This window comes from Vulpes lagopus, chromosome 1, assembly GCF_018345385.1.
Source record: "Vulpes lagopus strain Blue_001 chromosome 1, ASM1834538v1, whole genome shotgun sequence".
NCBI lineage: Eukaryota > Metazoa > Chordata > Mammalia > Carnivora > Canidae > Vulpes > Vulpes lagopus.
Window position 1 is genome coordinate 79,398,679 of NC_054824.1, and position 20,830 is coordinate 79,419,508.

The window sequence follows — 20,830 nt, forward strand, 5'->3', positions numbered from 1 at the left end:
GAATGCTAAGAAATATCTAACTCAAAGACTGAGAAAACTAAAGCAGCAAATAATTTGTCTATTTGTGTAAATAGTATTTGACAGTGTCCCTTGGAAACACTTGGAATTTTTTAAATAGACAAAACTTTGGTTAAAGCCTCCTGACCCAGCCTCTTTCTTTTCTAACCCATTCCCCAAACTATTGCTAAAATCACTCTAAAAGCACAAATCTAACCATGTTACTATTCTGCTTAAAAACCTCTAATGGTACTTTAATACCTATGGGATAAAGTCTAAATTCTCCATTAGAACATAAAATATTTTTCATAGTCTGATCCCAATCTACCTTTCCAGCCTCTAATATCAATTATTTTTCATAATTCTGTTATTTATTTACTACATTAATTCATTTATTCCACAAACTTCTTGTTCTTTCTCTTTTGTCTAGAAGCATTTACATACTGTTCCTTCTAACTGGAATAGTCTACTCCCTTTCTGCCTAATGAAATTCTACTTGTTCTTCAAGGCTTAGCTCAAATAGCATCTGCCTATTAAGCCTTTCAAGATTCCACCAGGCAGAGTATTTGATTCTACTTATGTGCTTGCAAAGAATTTTGCACATGCTCTAATGTATAGCATTAGACATTTGTGTGTCTTTCTGCTATACCAGATTGGGACTAGAAGGCCAGGGATATGCTATTATTCCCAGTTTAGAGTACAAAATCTGGCTCATAATAAGTAAATGTTTAGACCTCCAAGTTTGTTTAATTTTTAATTTTTTCCAAGTGTTTCAAATCATTTGAAATGATAGTTCTCGAAACTTATGAAATAGATCAAAGTATTTTTTAAAAGTATTTTCAGATTGTTTTACTAAAATAGCTTAAAATAAGGTGTTTTTGCTTTGGTGTATTTGTTAATTACTTTATCACTATACGAATTGTGCAATTATTTTCATTTAAATTTAGTAAAAATCCTGCGAAAGAATACTTTCAGTCTAAATATGTAGAAATACTCACTTCTATATTTGGCAGAGTTATTGTCACCTGTTCACCTTTGCCGACTTCAAGCTCTCCTTCACAGGAAGTATCAATAGAAGCAGGTTTGAAGTCATCTAAAAATAGAGACAGATACAGGTTTTTATAAAATGGAACAATACCTGGGTACCTGGATATCAAAAATATGAGCATGTTTCAGAATGATAAATCATTTTGCAACAGCCAGTACTTAAAATGGTTTAGAAGAGTCTTCATAATATAAATAAAATCCAATCCAGGTTATTTCTATATGTATAATTCTGGAAAAAAAAAAAGAAAAGAAAAACAGCTAAATTCTAAAACAGTATTCCTCAAACAATGCTCCTTCTGAATCCTGTTTAGGTCAAGATAGACTAGACTAAGATGTTCCACTGCTAAAAACTACATTGTGTCAGTGTTTCCACAATTTGCTAAAAACTGGTATAAGTAGAATGTTTTCAATTTTCAGTCTTTCTCTCATAATTTTTCTTAAACCGCCTTGGGGGCTACTATCACTTGCCTGCTGTCCTAGCAGAATACATAATTGATGAATACATGGCAAATACCTATTCATGGGAAAACTTAAGAAAAAGCAATCACTGAGTTTCACAGTTTGAATTTTTCACAAATATACCTTAAAGAATATGCAAATTTAACCAAATATGCAACTTCAGAAGAACTTAAGATAGATTTTCATTTTGAGTTAAATCATAGTTCAAACGATATTAAAATATATTACCCAGAAGGAATTTAGGGTGCTCAGATATCTCACATGCTGAACAAGTTTAAAAACCTCCAAGATAGGAAAGCCCCTTAAAAATAATTTACATCAATTTATTCGAATGACTAATAATTCTGATATAGAATTCCCTGGGTAATATATATATGTTTTTCTAGGCTAACTCTTTATTAAAATATAGCATACATTGGGATGCCGGGGTGGCTCAGTGGTTAAGCATCTGCCTTCGATGCAGGGTGTGATCCTGGAGTCCCGGGATCGAGTCCCACATTGGGGTCCCTGCATGGAGCCTGCTTCTCCCTCTGCCTATGTCTCTGCCTCTCCCTCTGTGTCTCTTGTGAATAAATAAATAACATCTTTAAAATATATATATAGCATACATTGCAAACTAGAACATGAATCAAGCTTAATGAATTTTCACAAAGTGACACATGTGATCAGCAGCTAGATCAAGAAATAGAACATTATTGGCCTCTGAAAGGCCTCTCCTAATTACCCCTACCTCATGAGACTGATCTTTATATTCACAGGGAAGCCCCAAAGACAAAATGTCTAAATCCAAAGCACTAAACATCTATTAGAATTTAGGGAACTATAATAGATAGATCCTGGGAAAGGAGAATCTTCCAGCACTCATGAAAGTGCTGTCAATAAACAAAAGCTGGCCCTGCTTCCCAGTGATAATTATAATGGCTAACATTTATGGAACACTTATTTCCTACCAGATGTCTTACTTAGCATTTCATATTTAATTTGTATAACAGCTCTATGAAAATAAATGAAATCCATTCTTAAATTCCTTAAGCACATATGGATATAAACAATTCACACTAAAAAAAAAAAAAAAAAAAAAAAAAAAGGGGATCCCTGGGTGGCGCAGCGGTTTAGCGCCTGCCTTTGGCCCAGGGCACGATCCTGGAGACCCGGGATCAAATCCCACGTCGGGCTCCCGGTGCATGGAGCCTGCTTCTCCCTCTGCCTGTGTCTCTGCCTCTCTCTCTCTCTCTCACTGTGTGCCTATCATAAAAAAAAAAAAAAAAAAAAAAAAAAAAAACAATTCACACTAAGTATTCTTTATAATATGATTTATTCTTCATGCTGCTTTAATTCAAAACTGAATGCATGCAATGTCTCTTAAAACCCTGATGCTTATTTCTAGATTTTAAGAAACATAAAAAAAAAACATAAGTGATACAAAAAATGTGAAAGAATTTGATTTACAGCATATCCCTAGGTAGTACCACTGAAGGTAAAGATTAGACTGAAAATAAATTGAGGAGTTTATTAGTGGCAGTAAGGTAATGAGAAAGATAAAAAATAATTAAGGTGTAAAGTTTCAGATGTTTGAAAGATGTTCTAGGGAATTAAGTGTTAATTAATATCATTTGATGAAGAGACAACACTATTGAAGAAAACAAATCAGAACTGAAATAAAGTATCTTGAGTATCACAGAAATAAGGAGAAAGTAGAAAGCAGAAGACAAAAATCCAAGAGAATAAACAAAGGTACAAAACAAAACAATGATCACAGCTATTACTTATATGCTAATTAATTTAAAATCTTTCCATATTATTTTTATCTCAAAGCCTCACAAAAATTCTGTAAAGTACTGATTATCCTTATCTTACAGATAAGGCAAATGATGGTGGTAGAATTAAGTCCCTTGCCCAAAATCACGCAATTAATATTTGCTAAAGCTAGAATAAGGAACCACCAAATTTAGCTAGACTAAAAAGAAGTTGACCAACAATCTTTGATATCAGTCTTATTTTTAAAAAATATTTAATTTATTTATTTGAGAGAGAGAACATGAGCAGGTGGAAGGGGAGATAATGGGGGAGGTGCAGAGGGAGAAGCAGACTTCACCCTGAGTGGGGAGCTTGACATGGGGCTCAATCCCCATGGATCCCGGGATCATGACCTGAGCAGAAGGCAGACACTTAACCAACTGAGCCACCCAGGTGCTCCTGATATCAGTTTTACTGATATCAACATTGATGGAGTAAGAAGATAAGTTCAATTTGAGCTAGTATCATTTGAAACCCTAAAGTAAGAACTTCATTTTATAAGGATGTATACAGAAAAAATGAAGTAAATACCACTTTAAATATTTTAATATAACTGGGGCACCTGGGTGGCTCACAGGTTGAGCGTCTGCCTTTGGCTCAGGCCTGGAGTCCTGGGATCAAGCCCCGCATCAAGCTCCCTGCAGGGAGCCTGCTTCTTCCTAGGCCTATGTTCGCTGCCCCTCTCCCTGTGTCTCTCATGAATAAATAAATAAATAAATAATCCTTTAAAAATTTCAATATAAGTAATTTATTATCATGGCCCATGGAGGTATCCCTAGTAACAGATTTTGTTGGTCTTAAAGTGTCCAAAACATTTTATCTTTCAAACTTCTGCTCATCATTGTAAATATTCCTGTAAACATTCCTCAACTTTTTTCATCATTCACTTCTAAACACTACGTCTTTTTCCATAATATCTTTCTGAGCCATCTCCTTCTATTCCTGCTGAGGACAAACTACATTTCAATCAACAAAAAACTAAACTTCAAAGTACCTACAGCTTGCCCATCTACTTTTCTCTGTTTTTGCTCTTAGAATGTGAATCCTATTTTAAAGTCTCTTCTTCCCTAAAGTAGTCATTGGGTGAAGCCATTTCCTCTCTCCAAAAATCTCAATTTTTTTTGTCTACTTCAGTAGCATTTACCATACTACTCATCAAAACCTAACATAAATGACGGGGCATTATTTACCTATTTCTGTACATGCCCTTTTGGATTATAATTTTTTAAAGCATAATGTCTCCTATTTTAATTCCTCCTGAATTATGGCTCCTAGCATGCCTTCAATATAATGAGCACACATGAGATCTTTGTACGTGACTGGTTCATATGTTTATCCTTCTCTGAACTATCTCCAAATTTAAGTATAAGCTTATTTCAGCTAAATTGTGTGCAAAACATTTGTTTTCTAATTGTTACCTAAAGATCAGACTCTTCTGTATTTCAAGACTCTCATGTCTTTAGGGTAGACACTGCCATATTCCTTTTGTACTTTTCACTAGTACATTTCTGTTCCCCTAGAGGGCACCCATCACTTAATATTTGACAATAAAGAATTCTGTAGATAAATAGGTAAAACAGAATTGACATCCTAGAGAAAAACCATTGGTCTCTATCCTCCCATATCTTTCTGACAGTGACACAAAGGACAATACTAGGAGATATGACTGTCATTTAACTATAGCTACTACTGCTTCAGAGAAGAGGCCAGAAAGGTAGCCCAAGGCAGTGAAGCGGATGGAGGAGGAACCACAGGGAATAAACCCAGTCAGAACTTGGATCCAATCAACTCCTGCCAAGAGAAATATGGGTTTGTTGTGGCCAGGTTATCTTCTAATTTTCTAAAGAGAAGCTGGTAATCCATATTTCTGTATAAAAGATCTTGATTTTTACACATTTACAACTAATTTATGCTAAAACATAAACAACTATGTGGGTCAAACTCAGCCAAAAGGCTGTTATTCTATAACCTTTGTTTTAGTGTTTAAAAACTGATTATTTTTTTCTTTATATCATCACTTTTGATCTTCACAACAACTCTGAATTAAAGATTCTCACCCACATTTTACCAATAGGAAATCCTCTAAAGTAATGAAGCCAGTAAAAAAATCAAGTCAGGAACTCAAGCCACATACTCTATTCACTCATAACATATAGCCTTTTTGCCTTATATTTACAGTTCTTCACTTTTGCATGTATGGGGGGGGACGGTTGGTAGGAGATGAGCAATAGTCAAAAGTCCCTATGGGAGTCTGATGAAAATTATAGACCAGCTAGAGATCCTCTCCACAGAAAAAAAAAAATGCATGGATGAACGTACATATCAAATACTGTATAATTTCACGAGATTTACAAGTCCCTGAAGCTTACCCATAGACGTCTATGAGACAAGTATAAGAGACAGAAATGTACTCAAAATATCTGTTGCTTTAGTGATAAGAATGAATTTGTAGGGATCCCTGGGTGACGCAGCGGTTTGGCACCTGCCTTTGGCCCAGGGCGCGATCCTGGAGACCCGGGATCAAGTCCCACATCGGGCTCCCGGTGCATGGAGCCTGCTTCTCCCTCTGCCTGTGTCTCTGCCTCTCTCTCTGTCTCTCTCTGTGTGACTATCATAAGTAAATAAAAAAAATTTAAAAAAAAAAGAATGAATTTGTAATCAATAAAACTATCAAAACTATTCTGAACCCTTTTACATTTTTTTAAATTTTTATTTATTTATGATAGCCACACAGAGAGAGACAGAGAGAGAGGCAGAGACATAGGCAGAGGGAGAAGCAGGCTCCATGCACCGGGAGCCTGAAGTGGGATTCGATCCCGGGTCTCCAGGATCGCGCCCTGGGCCAAAGGCAGGCGCTAAACCACTGTGCCACCCAGGGATCCCCCTATTTACATTTCTAATGATTCTGCTGTTAGAATAAATTCTACTTTTTATTACCTGTTATATGAAATTTCTCTTATTTACCGTCAAACAACAAGTTTTTCTAAGTATACAGCTTTTGAGTTGCAAGGAAATTAAGTATAGATCTAGAATTATAGAATTTGTTGAGTAATCTCATGTTTTCTATATGCTTCCAAATGTCAAATGTTTTTTCAAAGTTGCTATGATTCCAAACTGCATAGTTTCTTTCAGTTCTCCTTGGTTTGGAAAACTCACCACCACTTTTACCATTTATTTATTTTCTGTGGATTTCTTTCATCTATGTTATTTATTCTTCCTTTTTAAAATTTTATTTGCTTATCTATTTCAGAGAGAGAGAGAGAGGGAGAGAAAGAAAGAGTAGGGGGAGGGGGTGAGGGAAAGAAAATCTCCAGCAGACTCCCTGCTGAGTGTGGAGCAGAATGCAGGGTTCAACCTCATGACCTTGAAATCATGACATGAGCTGATATCAAGAGTACGATGCTTAATTGACTGAGCCACCCAGGAGCCTCTATGTTATTTCTTCGTGACAGTACAATTACTTATATTACATATACAGTTGAAAAATATTTCCTACTTTGCACTTAATGCTTTTTCAGTCAATGCTGATTACTTCTCTATTTCAGCTATAGTGTCACATAATATCTATATCATCATAAAAGAATCACAATTACTATAATAAATTTACTTCCTGGGATATGAACTAATTCAACTAAGTCCAAAACCCACACCTTTTCCAGTATACCACATTGATCAGAGAACATTCAATGTAAATATAATTTTAAATCCATTTTTCATTAGTGTACCTTCTAATGTTTGCTCACACCAAAGCTTAACAACTACTATTTGGGACGTGGCTTCACTTGAAGCCTCAAACAATCTTCCTATAATCACTGCCCATGAGTTCATCATTTAGTGTCAGCAAGAAATCATGTCATTTACAAATTTGGGAACTTCAATGTCTAGTCCCTTATCTAGATATAAGTTGAAAAATTGGCACTAGCCTAAATTCAAAATTTATTCTAGTGCATCCTATTATTCAAACTCTTCCACCCACTGAAGTATCTGCTACTAAACATTTAGCTTATCACTTACAGAATATCCCATGTCTTCCCTACCACATGCCAGACTATGTTTTTGATAGGTTTTATTGCTAAGCCCTGATAACTGCTTCTGAAAGTCTAAGTTAATTGTATTAATCTGTATTCCTAATACACACATTAAATATAACCCTTCAAAAATAATAGCGACTACTCTTTATTCTCTACCAGTGGTAGGTTGCTTAGGCAACCTTATTTAAAATCTTAAAAATGGGGGATCCCTGGGTAGCTCAGCGGTTTAGTGCCACCTTCAGCCCAGGATGTGATCCTGGAGACCTGGAATCGAGTCCCACGACTGGCTTCCTGCATGGAGCCTGCTTCTCCCTCTGCCTGCGTCCCTGCCTCTCGCTCTTTCTCTCTCTGTGTCTCTCATGAATAAATGAATAAAATCTTAAAAAAAAAACAAAAGAAAACAAAAAAAAACATTCTTTCAAGGGGTATCAGAAAAAATAAAATCTTAAAAATGTCTGAAATGTAGATATTATTATTATTGCCATTTACATATAAAAAAACTGAGGCTGAGTGTTTACAGAATGTTCCAAAAGTTACATTACATGTAAAGGTGGTGGAGGCTAGAATTCACATCCAGTTTTGTCCAAAGCCTCAGTATATTAGACAGGCATAATTACCCCTGTACATAAACACAGAATATTACTTTCTCCCAGATGACACTGACTCAATTGAATGTTTGTTATAAATTATGTCCACCTGAACGAAAGTAGGATTTCCTGTTTTCTAGAGTTTCGTCCGTTACTCTGAGACCTTAAGAGTGCAGAGCATATGGCAAATGAACCTATCCTTGAGCATAATGATTGGTTTTATTCAAATAAATCTAGAAATAAATCCCAGGCTCTGCCTGCTTCAACAAGAATAAAACTGAGGCTGGAAACTCTTTTAATGTCTTTCACAGCTCTAAAAGTGTATTCAAACATCCGGGTTTATTGTGATTATTATTCCTATGGTTGTTTTGTCTATTTTTGGTTTTGTTTGCTTTTATTCTTATAGCTAGATCAACTGATTTTTGAGCTCTAAAGGCATAATTCCAGCATGTTGAGAACTTTTATGAAGGAAAAGCTTTGAAGCACCTGCAAAAAGCTTTTCAAAGGCTATTTTTGATTTTCTTCATTTGGGGTTCATACCCTTAAAAAGAATATATACCCAAGTTATATGAAAATATAACAAACAAATGAGCAAGTTTTTATACTCTTAAACCTTTTGATTTGAAAAATTACTAAAAGGCCACTGCAAATCTGAGAAAGAAGAGGAGAGAAGATACTCTTTGTGAGAAAGGCATGGAGAAACCAGGTAAAAGCTATATAACACTTTTGGAAAATGGGACTAAAGGAGGGAAACTGCATAGCCAGTACTAGCTGTCTCACCGTGGTTAACGTTGGAGGACAGAGTATGGCAAAGAAGAAAAACACTAAGGATGGAGTGCCTGATGGCTGGGTTGGGCATATCTCAGCTCTGGTCTTGATCTCAGGGTCATAAAAAAAAAAAGAAAGAAAGAAAGAAAGAAAGAAAGAAAGAAAGAAAGAAAGAAAGAAAGAAAGAAAGAAAGAAAGAAAGAAAGAGAAAAGAAAAAACAAAGGACGCTTTTGTAAAATGCAAATACATCCATGGAGAGTTAAACCTATTGGTCTTTATACCTTTACTCTGAGTTACTATAATTAGATTATCTACAACTTAACCAAATTTTTGGAGAATGTTGAGTTGTAATTGGGTATTTGGCGCTTGGAAAAGTTCAGAGTAAAAGCCATGAAGATCTCTGGACAGGGCAGCCCAGGTGTCTCAGTGGTTTAGCACCGCCTCTGGCCCAGAGCTGATTCTGGAGACCCAGGATCAAGTCGCATGATGGGCTCCCTGCATGGAGCCTGCTTCTCCCTCTGCCTGTGTCTCTGCCTCTCTCTCTGTGTGTCTCTCATGAATAAATAAATAAAATCTTAAAAAAAAAAAAAAAGATCTCTGGACAGTCTAAGGACAAGACGACAGGGAAAGGTGGAATGATGAGACACTAAAGGAGGAACACAGCTAGGGAAAGGAAGTGAAAAAAGACCTACTTCACAATTTTGCCACAGAAAAATAAGAGGTCATGGTTCAAAGATCTCAAAGTTTCCTTTCCGCTCTGTAATTCTGAGGGCTACTATGCAAAGAATGAAATGTTTTACATACCAAGTCACAATATGCTATATTTTCCTTCCTGGAAGCTATACCAGCCAACTGTCAAAATAAAAGAGCTCCTTTTTCCTACCTCAACAATATAACAGAGCGTGATTGATCAAAATTAGATCCAGAGGACAATCAAAAGGAGAAATCAAAGGGAAGTAAATATCCTTATTTTTTTATTTTTTAAATATACCTTTCTTTAAAAAGAAAAAAACAAAAAAACCCGAGTAACACACCCTCCAGTACTTATGATAATCAGTATCTGATCATTGAATGAAATCAAAGGTTCAAAAGAGATGCAGTTTACTGAGATGGTTCAGAATATCTACACCCCCTCCCCCCCAAAAAAAGAAAGAAAGAAAGAAAAAGAATATCTACCCAAGGAACAGACTAAACAAGAACTCTCATCAGCCAGAGACAGGAAAAGTGAACTGGAGAGGGAATATTTCCCTATCAGCCTCAAGGCATTGGCTCCCCCCCTCCATAAAGGTGGGTCCTTTGCGCCCTTCCAGCTGTCACCTTACTATTTGCCCTTCCAGCTGTCACCTTACTATTTGCCCGTTCATCGGCAGCACCCCGGGACAGCTCCGCAAAGTTTCCCTCTCTGCTTCCCGATCCCCTGGAATCTGTCTGCACAGGGTTTATGCACAGCTGATCAACTCCGGCTCCTGACACGAACCGCCCGGGACTCCAGGCAGGGCAGCGGATAGCGCCGGGCATCCCACTTTCCAGCAGAGTAAGGGGGAGGGTGTCTGTGGCAACGCGACTCCGGAGAGGTTTGTGCCTCCACTTCCCCACGGCCAGAGTCCCCCCATCCTCCCGGGGACCGTCCTAACTCACAGCGTACGGTGTGGAAGGCGCAGCGCGGATGCTTCTCAAAACTCTCGCCTAACTTGAGAACCCGCTCGCGACGGTCCCTGGACCCCGGTCCTGCTGCTCCATTCATCTTGACTCTCCCGCTCCAGCTTCGCCGCCGCCACCTGCGCTCGCTTCCAGCTGCCACCTGGTCCCGGAGCAGCTGCACCTGCGGCCGCCCCGGCGGTCAGCAGACTCCGCCCCGCGCCGGACGCGCGCGCCCTCCCCCGCCCCGCCCCCCGGCGCCCCTCGAGTGCTGATTGGCTGCCCGGAAGGGCGCCCCGCCCCACTCCAGGACCCCGCTCCCGCCTCCGGGTCCCTTTCCCGCGTCGCGACGCACGCCGTCCCCGGGAGGCCGCGCGGCGGAGGTGCGTGGTGGGAGTCGGGAGCTGCGGCGGGGGGCCGCGCAGGGAGGCTGAGGTAACCCGGCCGGGGAGGCCGCTGGGGAGCGAGAGGGAGGCCTGGGCCCAGCGTCCCGGCACCGCGGAGCTCCCAACGGGAGAGTCTGCCCCGTTTCTGTGGAGATCTGTGGTGGAAACAGGCCCGGGGAGGGGCGGGAGCGGGGCCCCGGGGTGCGTGTTGCCCGCGGCCTGGTGGCGCCGGAGCAGGTGGAGAATCCGGAGCGAAGGAGCTCGCTGCCGCGGAGCCTCGGACCTGGGACCTCACCGGCGGCGACGCCGTTACCTCGGCGGTCGCCTCCTGTTCAGAGAAAGTCCCCGGTGCTGTGAGGGTCCCGACCGGGGACGGGGAGGAAGGAGAAGGGGAAAAAAAAAAAAAAAAAAAAAGATTCGGAGTTAGGAACTGCGGCGGCGTTTAGGATCAGCGGCAGCCACGTTGCATCAAGGAGCCTTTTATTTATTTCCTTCCCAGGGATCTTTGGAGGCAGTAACGGCGGGCCCAGGAAGACGACTCCCCCAAGCCTGAGGCTGGGCCCAGCTCGTGCTGTGACAACAGGGTAAATAGCATTAATAATTGAAAAATAATTGCCTTTCTTTCTTTTTTTTTTTTTTTTCTGTCAAAAGTTCATGAGTGTCAGGATAAAGTTGAGGAGGGAAGGGTTGTGTGAGAGGAGAAAGTTTACAGACGGTTGCCGGAACGGGTGGTGGCTTTTCAGGGTAAGTGTGTAATTACGCCCTGCTCCCTTACTTGACCTGTACTGTCGCCAAATTTGCAGATTTATTGTTCTGGGCAAGTAGGTGACTAGGGCTCCTCAATCTGTCTGCTTGTCTCAATTTTACTCTTGAAAGGACTAGGAAGGCTGTGTAGTGTGGTAAGTAAGTGCTCAGGTGCTGGAGCCAGAATTTTTTTTTAAGATTTTATTTATTTATTCATGAGAGGCAGAGGGAGAAGCAGGCTTCACGCAGGGATCCTGACCTGGGACTCGACCCCAGGTCTCCAGGATCATGCCCTGGGCTGAAGGCAGGCACTAAACTGCTGAACCACACAGGGATTTCCCCCCCTTTTTAATTTTTTTTTTAAGATTTTATTTATTTATTCATGAGAGCGAGAGGCAGAGACGCAGGCAGAGGGAGAAGCAGGCTGCATGCAGGGAGCCCGACATGGGACTCAATCCCAGGACCCCAGGATCACACCCCCGGCCTTCCGGGGCTAAACCACTGGGCCCCCTGGGCTGCCCCTGGAGCCAGAATTTTTGTATTTGAACCCCAGCTTCATACTTTACAGTGTGACTTCATGCAAACTAAAGAATGTTCATCATTAAAATTGGGGGGGGGGGATAATAGTACTTCCTCCTTAGAGTTGTTGAGGGTTACGTGAATTAATACATGAAAGGATTTAAAACCATTCACAGCACACTTCAAATGGTTACCATTATTGATGTGTAACCCTACTGTCCGACAACATTTTTTTATTTTATTTTTTATTTTTTGAAGATTTTATTTATTTATTCATGAGTGACACAGAGAGACAGGCAGGGACACAGGCAGAGGGAGAAGCAGGCTTCATGCAGGAAGCCGGTTGTGGGACCTGATCCCGGGACTCCAGGATCACGCCCTGAGCCAAAGGCAGAGGCTCAACCGCTGAGCCACGCAGGCGTCCCTCTGGTAACATTTTAGAACCATCCTTGGTTTCTACTTTGTTTTCAAAACCTTTAGTTATTCTAGAAAGTAGAAATTGCTAATTTGTTTACAGATAAGAAAACTGATTCAGAGAAGCCCAGTTTTCTGACTATGCGGTCTGTTTTCTTATCATTTGTGTTATCTATTTGGCACTTAAAGTAGTTTATATAATTATTTTATATCACATATGTGTATATATGTGCGTGCATACTTTTTTCTTTCCCAAACAGAACATGAATATCAGGGACTTTGGTCCCATATAAAATTCTTGTGACCCATGCATCCAACATTGTGCCCTACGCATGTGTTTGGTGATGATGATAATGTTTCAGGGGTGTTTTAGTATGTTAACCAGAGGGCAAGAACTGTGTTTTAAGCCTATTTTACTTAAAAAAGACTACTAATTAGAAATCTGAAGTTTTCATATTGTAATAAGGAAGAAAGCGGAGAGTCAAGAAATTAAGCTTTGAAATGCCCAAAGTTTGTTCATTTATCCCTTCTTTCAACATATATTTGTGTAACATATATAAAACTTTTTCATACAGAAAAGTTTTAGTAAATAAAATTGGGATGCGTTTTTTGACTTTAAAATAATGGATTTTATGTACTCTTCTGTTTATAGACAAGCTTCTATTTATGTTATAATTAACATCTCATTTCCAAGTTGTGTGTTGGAGATCAACACACAACAAGACCAACGCCAGGTTCAGTGATTCATTGGGAAGGCTCACAGTTCTTAAGATATAATCAGATTCATAACTATGATTTTTTTCAAGATTTATTTATTTATTCATGAGAGCCAGAGAGAGAGAGAGGCAGAGAGACAGGCAGAGGAAGAAGCAGACTCCTGCGGGGGCCCGATGTGGGACCCGATCTCCGGATTCCAGGATCATGCCCTGAACCAAAGGCAGACCGCTCAACCACTGAGCCACCCAAGAGTCCCATGGCTATGATTTACTACAGTGAAAGGATACAAAGCAAAATCAACACAGAGAAAAGGCAAATGAGGCAAAATCCCAAGGAAAACTGGTGCAAACTTCCAGGAATCTTCTCCCCATTAATTCACATTTGACACACTTAATTCTTCTATAATGAGTTGTGACAGTTTGAAGTGTTGTCTACCAGAGAAGCTCACTGGAGATTCAGTGACAAAGGTATTTATTGAAATATGATCATGTAGGTATCCTCTACTACCTAGTACCAGAATTCCAAATTTCTGGAAGGAAACAGACATTCTGCATAAACCACATTGTTTTCACACTTTGGGCACAGGGAGCCACTCTTACTCGGGAATCATGGAAACCCTCTGAAATCCAAGTTCCTAGGCACCAGCAGGGCCAATCTTGTCTTGGGTCTATTAGCTCTTTTCTGCACCCAGTGTCTCTTTTATGATAAAAGAAAGCAATTTCTATCCCTGGATTATTGTGCAGATCAGAGAGAGTGAATGTGGAGCACCTAGCACTTCCTGACTCTTGGTGCACAATAGATAATATGTACCGTAGCTGTCACAGTAAGTTACAGGAGTTTCTAGCTCTTTTAGAAATATTCTAGTTAGAAAAACCAGAATCTACTTTAAGGAAGAAATTGAAAAATCTACCTTTTACTTCTCAAAGCAAGCAAAGCTAAAGTTTTATTTGTATTGAAACTTTTTCAAACATTATTTAGGGAGCAAATATTTTAGGGCTGTTTGACCTTTACCTTTCTGTCTGTCAAAATATAGGTGATGTAAGAAATGAAGCCAACAGGTACAGACCCAAGGATCTTATCTCTAGCTGCTGAAGTTGCAAAAAGTCCTGAGCAAAATGTCCCTGTTATACTATTGAAGTTAAAAGGTAAGAGAATCTTGGAGCACCTGAGGGTGCAGTTAAACATCTGACTCTTGATTTTGACTCAGGTTGTGGTCTCAGGACTGAGATCAAGCCCTGTGTTGGGCTGACTCAGCACATAATCTGCTTAAGACTTTCTGTCTCTCTCTCTCTGCTCCCCCTGCCCCAAATAAATAAATAAATCTTTAAAAAAAAAAAAAAACTAAGAAAATCTTTTTGTGATTGGCTAACATTGTTTAACAAAATAATTCTATCATGGATATAGTTTTGGCATTGGTTTCTAATTTGTTCAGAGAAATTTTAGCATTGTGACAAAGCAGTAATTTTTTTTTCCTTTTAAAAATATTTTTGGTTGTTATTCAGACTATAAAATACACAAAAAGCTCTTGGATTTATTGAGCAAAAATAAGTATATTTATTTCCTTTTCCCTTAGAAATAATAAACAACACACCTTTAGGAAGCTCAGAGTTGAAGAAAATCAAACAAGATATATATTGTTATGACCTCATTCAGTATTGCCTTCTGGTGCTCAGTCAAGATTGTTCTCGAATCCAGGGAGGTTGGACTACAATATCCCAACTTACACAGATATTAAGGTAAAAATGAAGCAATAAGTCCATTTGTTCTTGAGGGATATAGTAGTAGATTCTTATTTGCCATTTGCTTCTTTTTATTTTTCTGATTAATAGCACTGGCAACTTTCTGTGTGGTAGGTTGTTGTACTTTACCTTCATACCATATATTATTGTTTGTAATTAAATTTGTTAGTATTTCACCATCTAAAATTTTGCTGCATAAGTCCTAGAAAGACGGTGATCATGTCTTTTGCTCACCACTCGGTTTCAAGAACCTAACAGACTTTTTATTGACTAAAGACTATATGAAGAAATGAAGATACTAAGGCACTGTCTCTACTGGAAAAACTTACAGTAGAGATGAGATGAATTGATTTAGTTATCTCAATTGTATATTTCATTAAGTAGCCCAAATTCTGTCGATAAAATTCAAAAGCAGCATTTACTGACCTACTGCCATGCTAGAAATTGAGAGAAAATGCCAAAATTGTTTGTTTTTAAAAGAGGCAAAAAATAAACCAGTTGTTCACAGTGCCTAAGCTACTCCTAATTAAGTAACTAAAAGTATGCATTATTAATTGGATCTTACCTTTCACAGCTGCTGTTCCTAATTTGTTACTACTACATAGTGTATAGTTAGAAAAAATAATTAACAAGTGTATATAATGTTCTTTTTTATATACTTTTCAAAGATTATTTCCTTAAGTAAACAAAGCCTTTGTTTTCATTAGATATGTTAGCTTATGAAAATATTTATTGAGAAAGGCTCCTGGGGTGGAACCCAAGTCTTAAGAAATCCCCATGTTTGTGAATCTACAAAAACATACTTTTCATTTATTAATGTTCACAATCAAAATAGATACTCTTGGATAATTAACTTTTGGAACCAAAGTAAGAAGAGAAACTGACAGGGCACCTGGGTGGCTTAGTGGTTGAGCATTTGCCTTTGGCTCAGGTCATGATCCCAGGATGCTGGGATTGAATCCTGCATCGGGCTCCCCACAGGAAGCCTTCTTCTCCCTTGCCTATGTTTCTGCCTCTGTGTGTCTCTCATGAATAAATAAAATCTTTTAAAAAATGAGAGGAATTGACATATGTGAGCATTTGTCCATTAACTTTAGGACTGATGTGCAAAAAAATAAAAAATAAAAATAAATAAAATAAAAATTAAAAAAATTAAAAAAAAAATACATTGAGCATTAGCCAGTTAAGTTTTTAGCATACTCCTATGTAATCACTATTGATTATCAGTGTCTTCACTTATGTTGAATAGCCTCTGACAGCAATATTTACTCATTAGAGATCATTCTTGGGTTGGGGGGACTCTTGTTAGTTTTAGTCTACACAAATACATTTTATTATCGAGGGTTTGAATATACCCATTTTATATCCAGGGAGTGACTTTTATGTGCAGTTTCAAAGGACTCATTTCTCTAAATGACTTTCTCCTTTAATGTAGATTACAGTTAGATTTTTACTGTTTACTCTTCTGCTATAAGGAATATGTAGTCAGATGTTTTGTAGACTTCTTAGAGTTGTTGGAGAGTAGAATTGGTATTAGCGTGTTTGATTTCTTAATCGATCCCTTGCAGACTAATCCTACCCAAGGTATTTTTTAGCAATTAGCACAAATGATTTTCATGAATTAGACTCTGAAGGTATTATATTGCTTTTAAAGTGAATGCTTTTCATTCACTGAAAACTTGCCTCATTTCTCTTTATTGTGAGTCAAGTGTATTTTGTTTTCCAAAAGATTGACAAGTAGCGGGCAGCCCGGGTGGTTCAGCGGTTTAGTGCCGCCTTCAGCCCAGGGCCTGATCCTGGAGTCCCGCGTCGGGCTCCCTGCATGGAGCCTGCTTCTCCTTCTGCCTGTGTCTCTGCCTCTCTCTCTCTCTCTCTTCTCTCTGTGTATTCTTATGAATAAATAAATAAAATCTTAAAAAAAAAAAAAAAGATTGACAAGTAGGATTTTAGGACATAAGAGTCTTGGCTCTAAGTATAGGCAAAGTCCACACCACTCACTTTTCTAGAAAGTTGTATGTTAATTTTCCAGCAGAAGTTCTTTTTTAACTTGGCAACAAAGGAGATAACTGAAAATTCTCGCACAATGTTGTCTAGAGAAGCTCTGACATCTAATTGAAATTTATAATTAACACAAACTGAGTCACAGACTTGTGCTCTTATTTCAGCCATTGCTGTGTGGGCTTGGAGCCAGGAGAAGATGCAGAGGAATTTTACAATGAATTACTTCCATCAGCTGCAGAAAATTTTCTGGTTTTGGGGAGACGATTGCAAACATGTTTCATCAATTCAGCTAAGGTATATGTATTTATTTAGTGTTTTATTTATTTATTTATTTTTTATGGGTGTTCAATTTGCCAACATATATAATAACACCCAGTGCTCATCCTATCAAGTGTCCCCCTCAGTGCCCGTCACCCAGTCACCCCCACCCACCTCCCTTTCTACCATCCCTTGTTCATTTCCCAGAGTTAGGAGTCTCTCATGTTTTGTCTCTGTTTCTGATATTTCCCACTCATTTTTTCTCCTTTCCCCTTTATTCCCTTTCACTAAAAAATATTCCCATATTTTTTCTCCTTTCCCCTTTATTCCCTTTCACTAAAAACTATTCCCATATTTTTTATATTCCCCAAATGAATGAGACCATATAATGTTTGTCCTTCTCCAATTGACTTACTTCACTCAGCATAATACCCTCCAGTTCCATCCATGTTGAAGCAAATGCTGGGTATTTGTTTCTAATGCCTGAGTAATATTCCATTGTATACATATATCACAGCTTCTCTATCGATTCATCTTTCGATGGACACCGAGGTTCCTTCAGTTTGGCTATTATGGACATTGCTGCTCTAAACATCGGGGTGCAGTTGTCCTGGTGTTTCACTGCATCTGTATCTTTGGGGTAAATCCCCAGCAGTGCAATTGCTAGGGCAGATCTATTTTTAACTCTTTGAGGAACCTCCACACAGTTTTCCAGAGTGGCTGCACCAGTTCCCATTCCCACCAACAGTGCAGGAGAATTCCCCTTTCTCCACATCCTCTCCAACATTTGTTGTTTCCTGCCTTGTTAATTTTCCCCATTCTCACTGGTGTGAGGTAGGATCTCATTGTGGTTTTGATTTGTATTTGCCTGATGGCAAGTGATGCAGAGCATTTTCTCATATGCTTGTTGGCCATGTCTATGTCTTCCTCTGTGAGATTTCTGTTCATGTCTTTTGCCCATTTCATGATTGGATTGTTTGTTTCTTTGCTGTTGAGTTTAATAACTTCTTTATAGATCTTGGATACTAGTCCTTTATCTGATACGTCATTTGCAAATATCTTCTCCCAATCTCTAGGTTGTCTTTTAGTTTTGTTGACTGTTTCTTTTGCTGTGCAAAAGCTTCTTATCTTGATGAAGTCCCAATAGTTAGTTCATTTTGCTTTTGTTTCTCTTGCCTTCATGGATGTATCTTGCAAGAAGTTGCTGTGGCCAAGTTCAAAAAGGGTGTTGCCTGTATTCTCCTGTAGGATTTTGATAGAACCTTGTCTCACATTAAGATCTTTCATCCATTTTGAGTTTATCTTTGTGTATGGTGTAAGAGAATGGTCCAGTTTCATTCTTCAGCATGAGGATGTCCAACTTTCCCAGCACCATTTATTGAAGAGACTTTTTTCCAGTGGATAGTCTTTCCTCCTTTGTAAAATATTAGTTGACCATAAAGTTGAGGGTCCCCTTCTGTATTCTCTATTCTGTCCCATTGATCTATGTGTCTGTTTTTGTGCCAGTACCACATTGTCTTGATGACCACAGCTTTGTAGTACAACCTGAAATCTGGCATTGTGATGCCCCCAGCTATGATTTTCTTTTTTAAAATTCCCCTTCTATTCGGGGTCTTTTCTGGTTCCACACAAATCTTAAGAGAATTTGTTCCACTCTCTGAAGAAAGTCCATGGTATTGTTTTGTTTTGTTTTGTTTTGTTTTAGTCCATGGTATTTTGATAGGGATTGCATTAAACATGTAAATTGCCCTGAGTAACATTGACATTTTCACAATATTAATTCTTCCAATCCATGAGCATGGAATATTTTTCCTTCTCTTTGTGTCTTCCTCAATTTCTTTCAGAAACGTTCTGTAGTTTCTAGGGTATAGATACTTTACCACTTTGGTTAGGTTTATTCCTTGGTATCTTATGCTTTTGGGTGCAATTGTAAACGGGATTGATTCCTTAATTTCTCTTTCTTCAGTCTCATTGTTAGTGTATAGAAATGTCACTGACTTCTGGGCATTGATTTTGTACCCTGCCACACTGCCAAATTGCTGTATTAGTTCTGCCAATCTTGAGGTGGAGTCTTTTGGGTTTTCTATGTAGAGTATCATGTCATCGGCGAAGAGGGAGAGTTTGACTTCTTCTTTGCCAATTTGAATGCCTTTAATGTCTTTTTGTTGTCTGATTGCTGAGGCTAGGACTTCTAGTACTATGTTGAATAGTAGTGGTGAGAGTGACATCCCTGTCTTGTTCCTGATCTTAGGGGAAAGGCTCCCAGTGTTTCCCCATTGAGAACGATATTTGCTGTGAGCTTTTTGTAGATGGCTTTTAAGATGCTGAGGAATGTTCCCTCTATCCCTGTACTCTGAAGAGTTTTGATCAGGAACGGATGCTGTATTTTGTCAAATCCTTTCTCTGCATCTATTGAGAGGATCATATAGTTCTTGTTTTTTCTCTTGCTGATATGATCAATCACACTGATTGTTTTATGAGTGTTGACCCAGTCTTGCATCCCGGGAATAAATCCCATTTGGTCATGGTGAATAATCTTCTTAATGTATTGTTGGATCCTGTTGGCTAGTATCTTGTTGAGAAGTTTTGCATCTGTGTTCATCAGGGATATTGGTCTATAATTCTCCTTTTCGGTGGGGTCTTTGTCTGGTTTTGGAATTAAGGTCATGCTAGCCTCATAGAACAAGTTTGGAAGTGTTCCATCCCTTTCTATCTTTTGGAACAGCTTTAGTAGAATAGGTATGGTTTCTTCTTTAAACGTTTGATAGAATTCCCTTGGGAAGCCATCTGGCCCTGGACTTTTGTGTTTTGGGAGGTTTTTGATGACTGCTTCAATTTCCTCCCTGGTTATCGGCTTGTTCAAGTTTTCTATTTCTTCCTGTTCCAGTTTTGGTCGTTTGTGGTTTTCCAGGAATGCGTCCATTTCTTCTAGATTGCCTAGTTTATTGGCGTATCGCTGTTCATAATATGTTTTTAAAATCGTTTGTATTTCCTTGGTGTTGGTAGTGATCTCTCCTTTGTCATTCATGATTTTATTAATTTGAGTCTTTTCTCTCTTCTTTTTAATAAGGCTGGCTAATGGTTTATCTATCTTATTAATTCTTTCAAAGAACCAACTCCTGGTTTTGTTGATCTGTTCCACAGTTCTTCTGGTCTCAATTCCGTTGAGTTCTGCTCTTTATTAACTCTCTTCTGCTGCGTGTAAGATCTATTTGCTGTTTTTTCTCTAGCTCCTTTAGGTATAAGGTTAGCTTTTGTATTTGAGCTCTTTCCAGTTTTTGAATGGATGCTTGTATTGCGATGTATTTCCCCCTCAGGACTGCTTTTGCTGTATCCCAAAGATTTTGAATGGTTGTATCTTCATTCTTATTAGTTTCCATGAATCATTTTAATTCTTCTCTAATTTCCTGGTTGACTCTTTCATCTTTTAGCAGGATTGTCTTTAACCTCCACATGTTTGAAATCCTTCCAAACTTCTTCTTGTGATTTAATTCTAATTTCAAAGCATTATGGTCTGAAAATACCTAGGGGACAATCCCAATCTTTTGGTATTGGTTAAGCCCTGATTTGTGACCCAGTATGTGGTCTATTCAGGAGAAAGTTCCATGTGCACTTGAGAGGAATGTGTATTCAGTTGAGTTTGGATGTAATGTTCTGTAGATATCTGTGAATTCCATCTGGTCCAGTGTATCATTTAAAGCTCTTGTTTCTTTGGAGATGTTGTGCT

General features: G+C 38.7%; 2 protein-coding genes across 7 annotated transcripts in view; one reads left to right on the forward strand and one right to left on the reverse strand.

Annotated features, from left to right (window-relative positions):
- EAF2 (ELL associated factor 2) overlaps positions 1 to 10,508 on the reverse strand; it is a 33,397-nt gene extending 22,889 nt beyond the window's left edge. Inside the window, exons 1-2 of one of the 2 annotated variants that reach the window (XM_041769536.1) lie at positions 10,326 to 10,508; positions 996 to 1,090 (exon numbers count right to left, since the gene is read on the reverse strand). In XM_041769536.1, the coding sequence (XP_041625470.1) occupies positions 996 to 1,090; positions 10,326 to 10,431 (201 nt within the window). In that variant the 5' untranslated portion in view covers positions 10,432 to 10,508. The remainder of the gene's footprint in view (positions 1 to 995; positions 1,091 to 10,325) is intronic. The other variant, XM_041769547.1, reaches the window with a different exon arrangement.
- Positions 10,509 to 10,645: 137 nt separating this feature from the next.
- Positions 10,646 to 20,830, forward strand: part of IQCB1 (IQ motif containing B1) — a 67,563-nt gene continuing 57,378 nt past the window's right edge. For 2 of the 5 annotated variants that reach the window (XM_041721765.1, XM_041722122.1), the window contains exons 1-5: positions 10,681 to 10,760; positions 11,211 to 11,295; positions 14,139 to 14,250; positions 14,679 to 14,841; positions 17,010 to 17,139. In XM_041721765.1, coding sequence (XP_041577699.1) covers positions 14,151 to 14,250; positions 14,679 to 14,841; positions 17,010 to 17,139 — 393 coding nt within the window. In that variant the 5' untranslated portion in view covers positions 10,681 to 10,760; positions 11,211 to 11,295; positions 14,139 to 14,150. Of the gene's footprint in view, positions 10,761 to 10,948; positions 11,060 to 11,210; positions 11,296 to 14,138; positions 14,251 to 14,678; positions 14,842 to 17,009; positions 17,140 to 20,830 lie in introns of those variants that run through there. The other 3 variants (XM_041721853.1, XM_041722036.1, XM_041721942.1) reach the window with 3 other exon arrangements.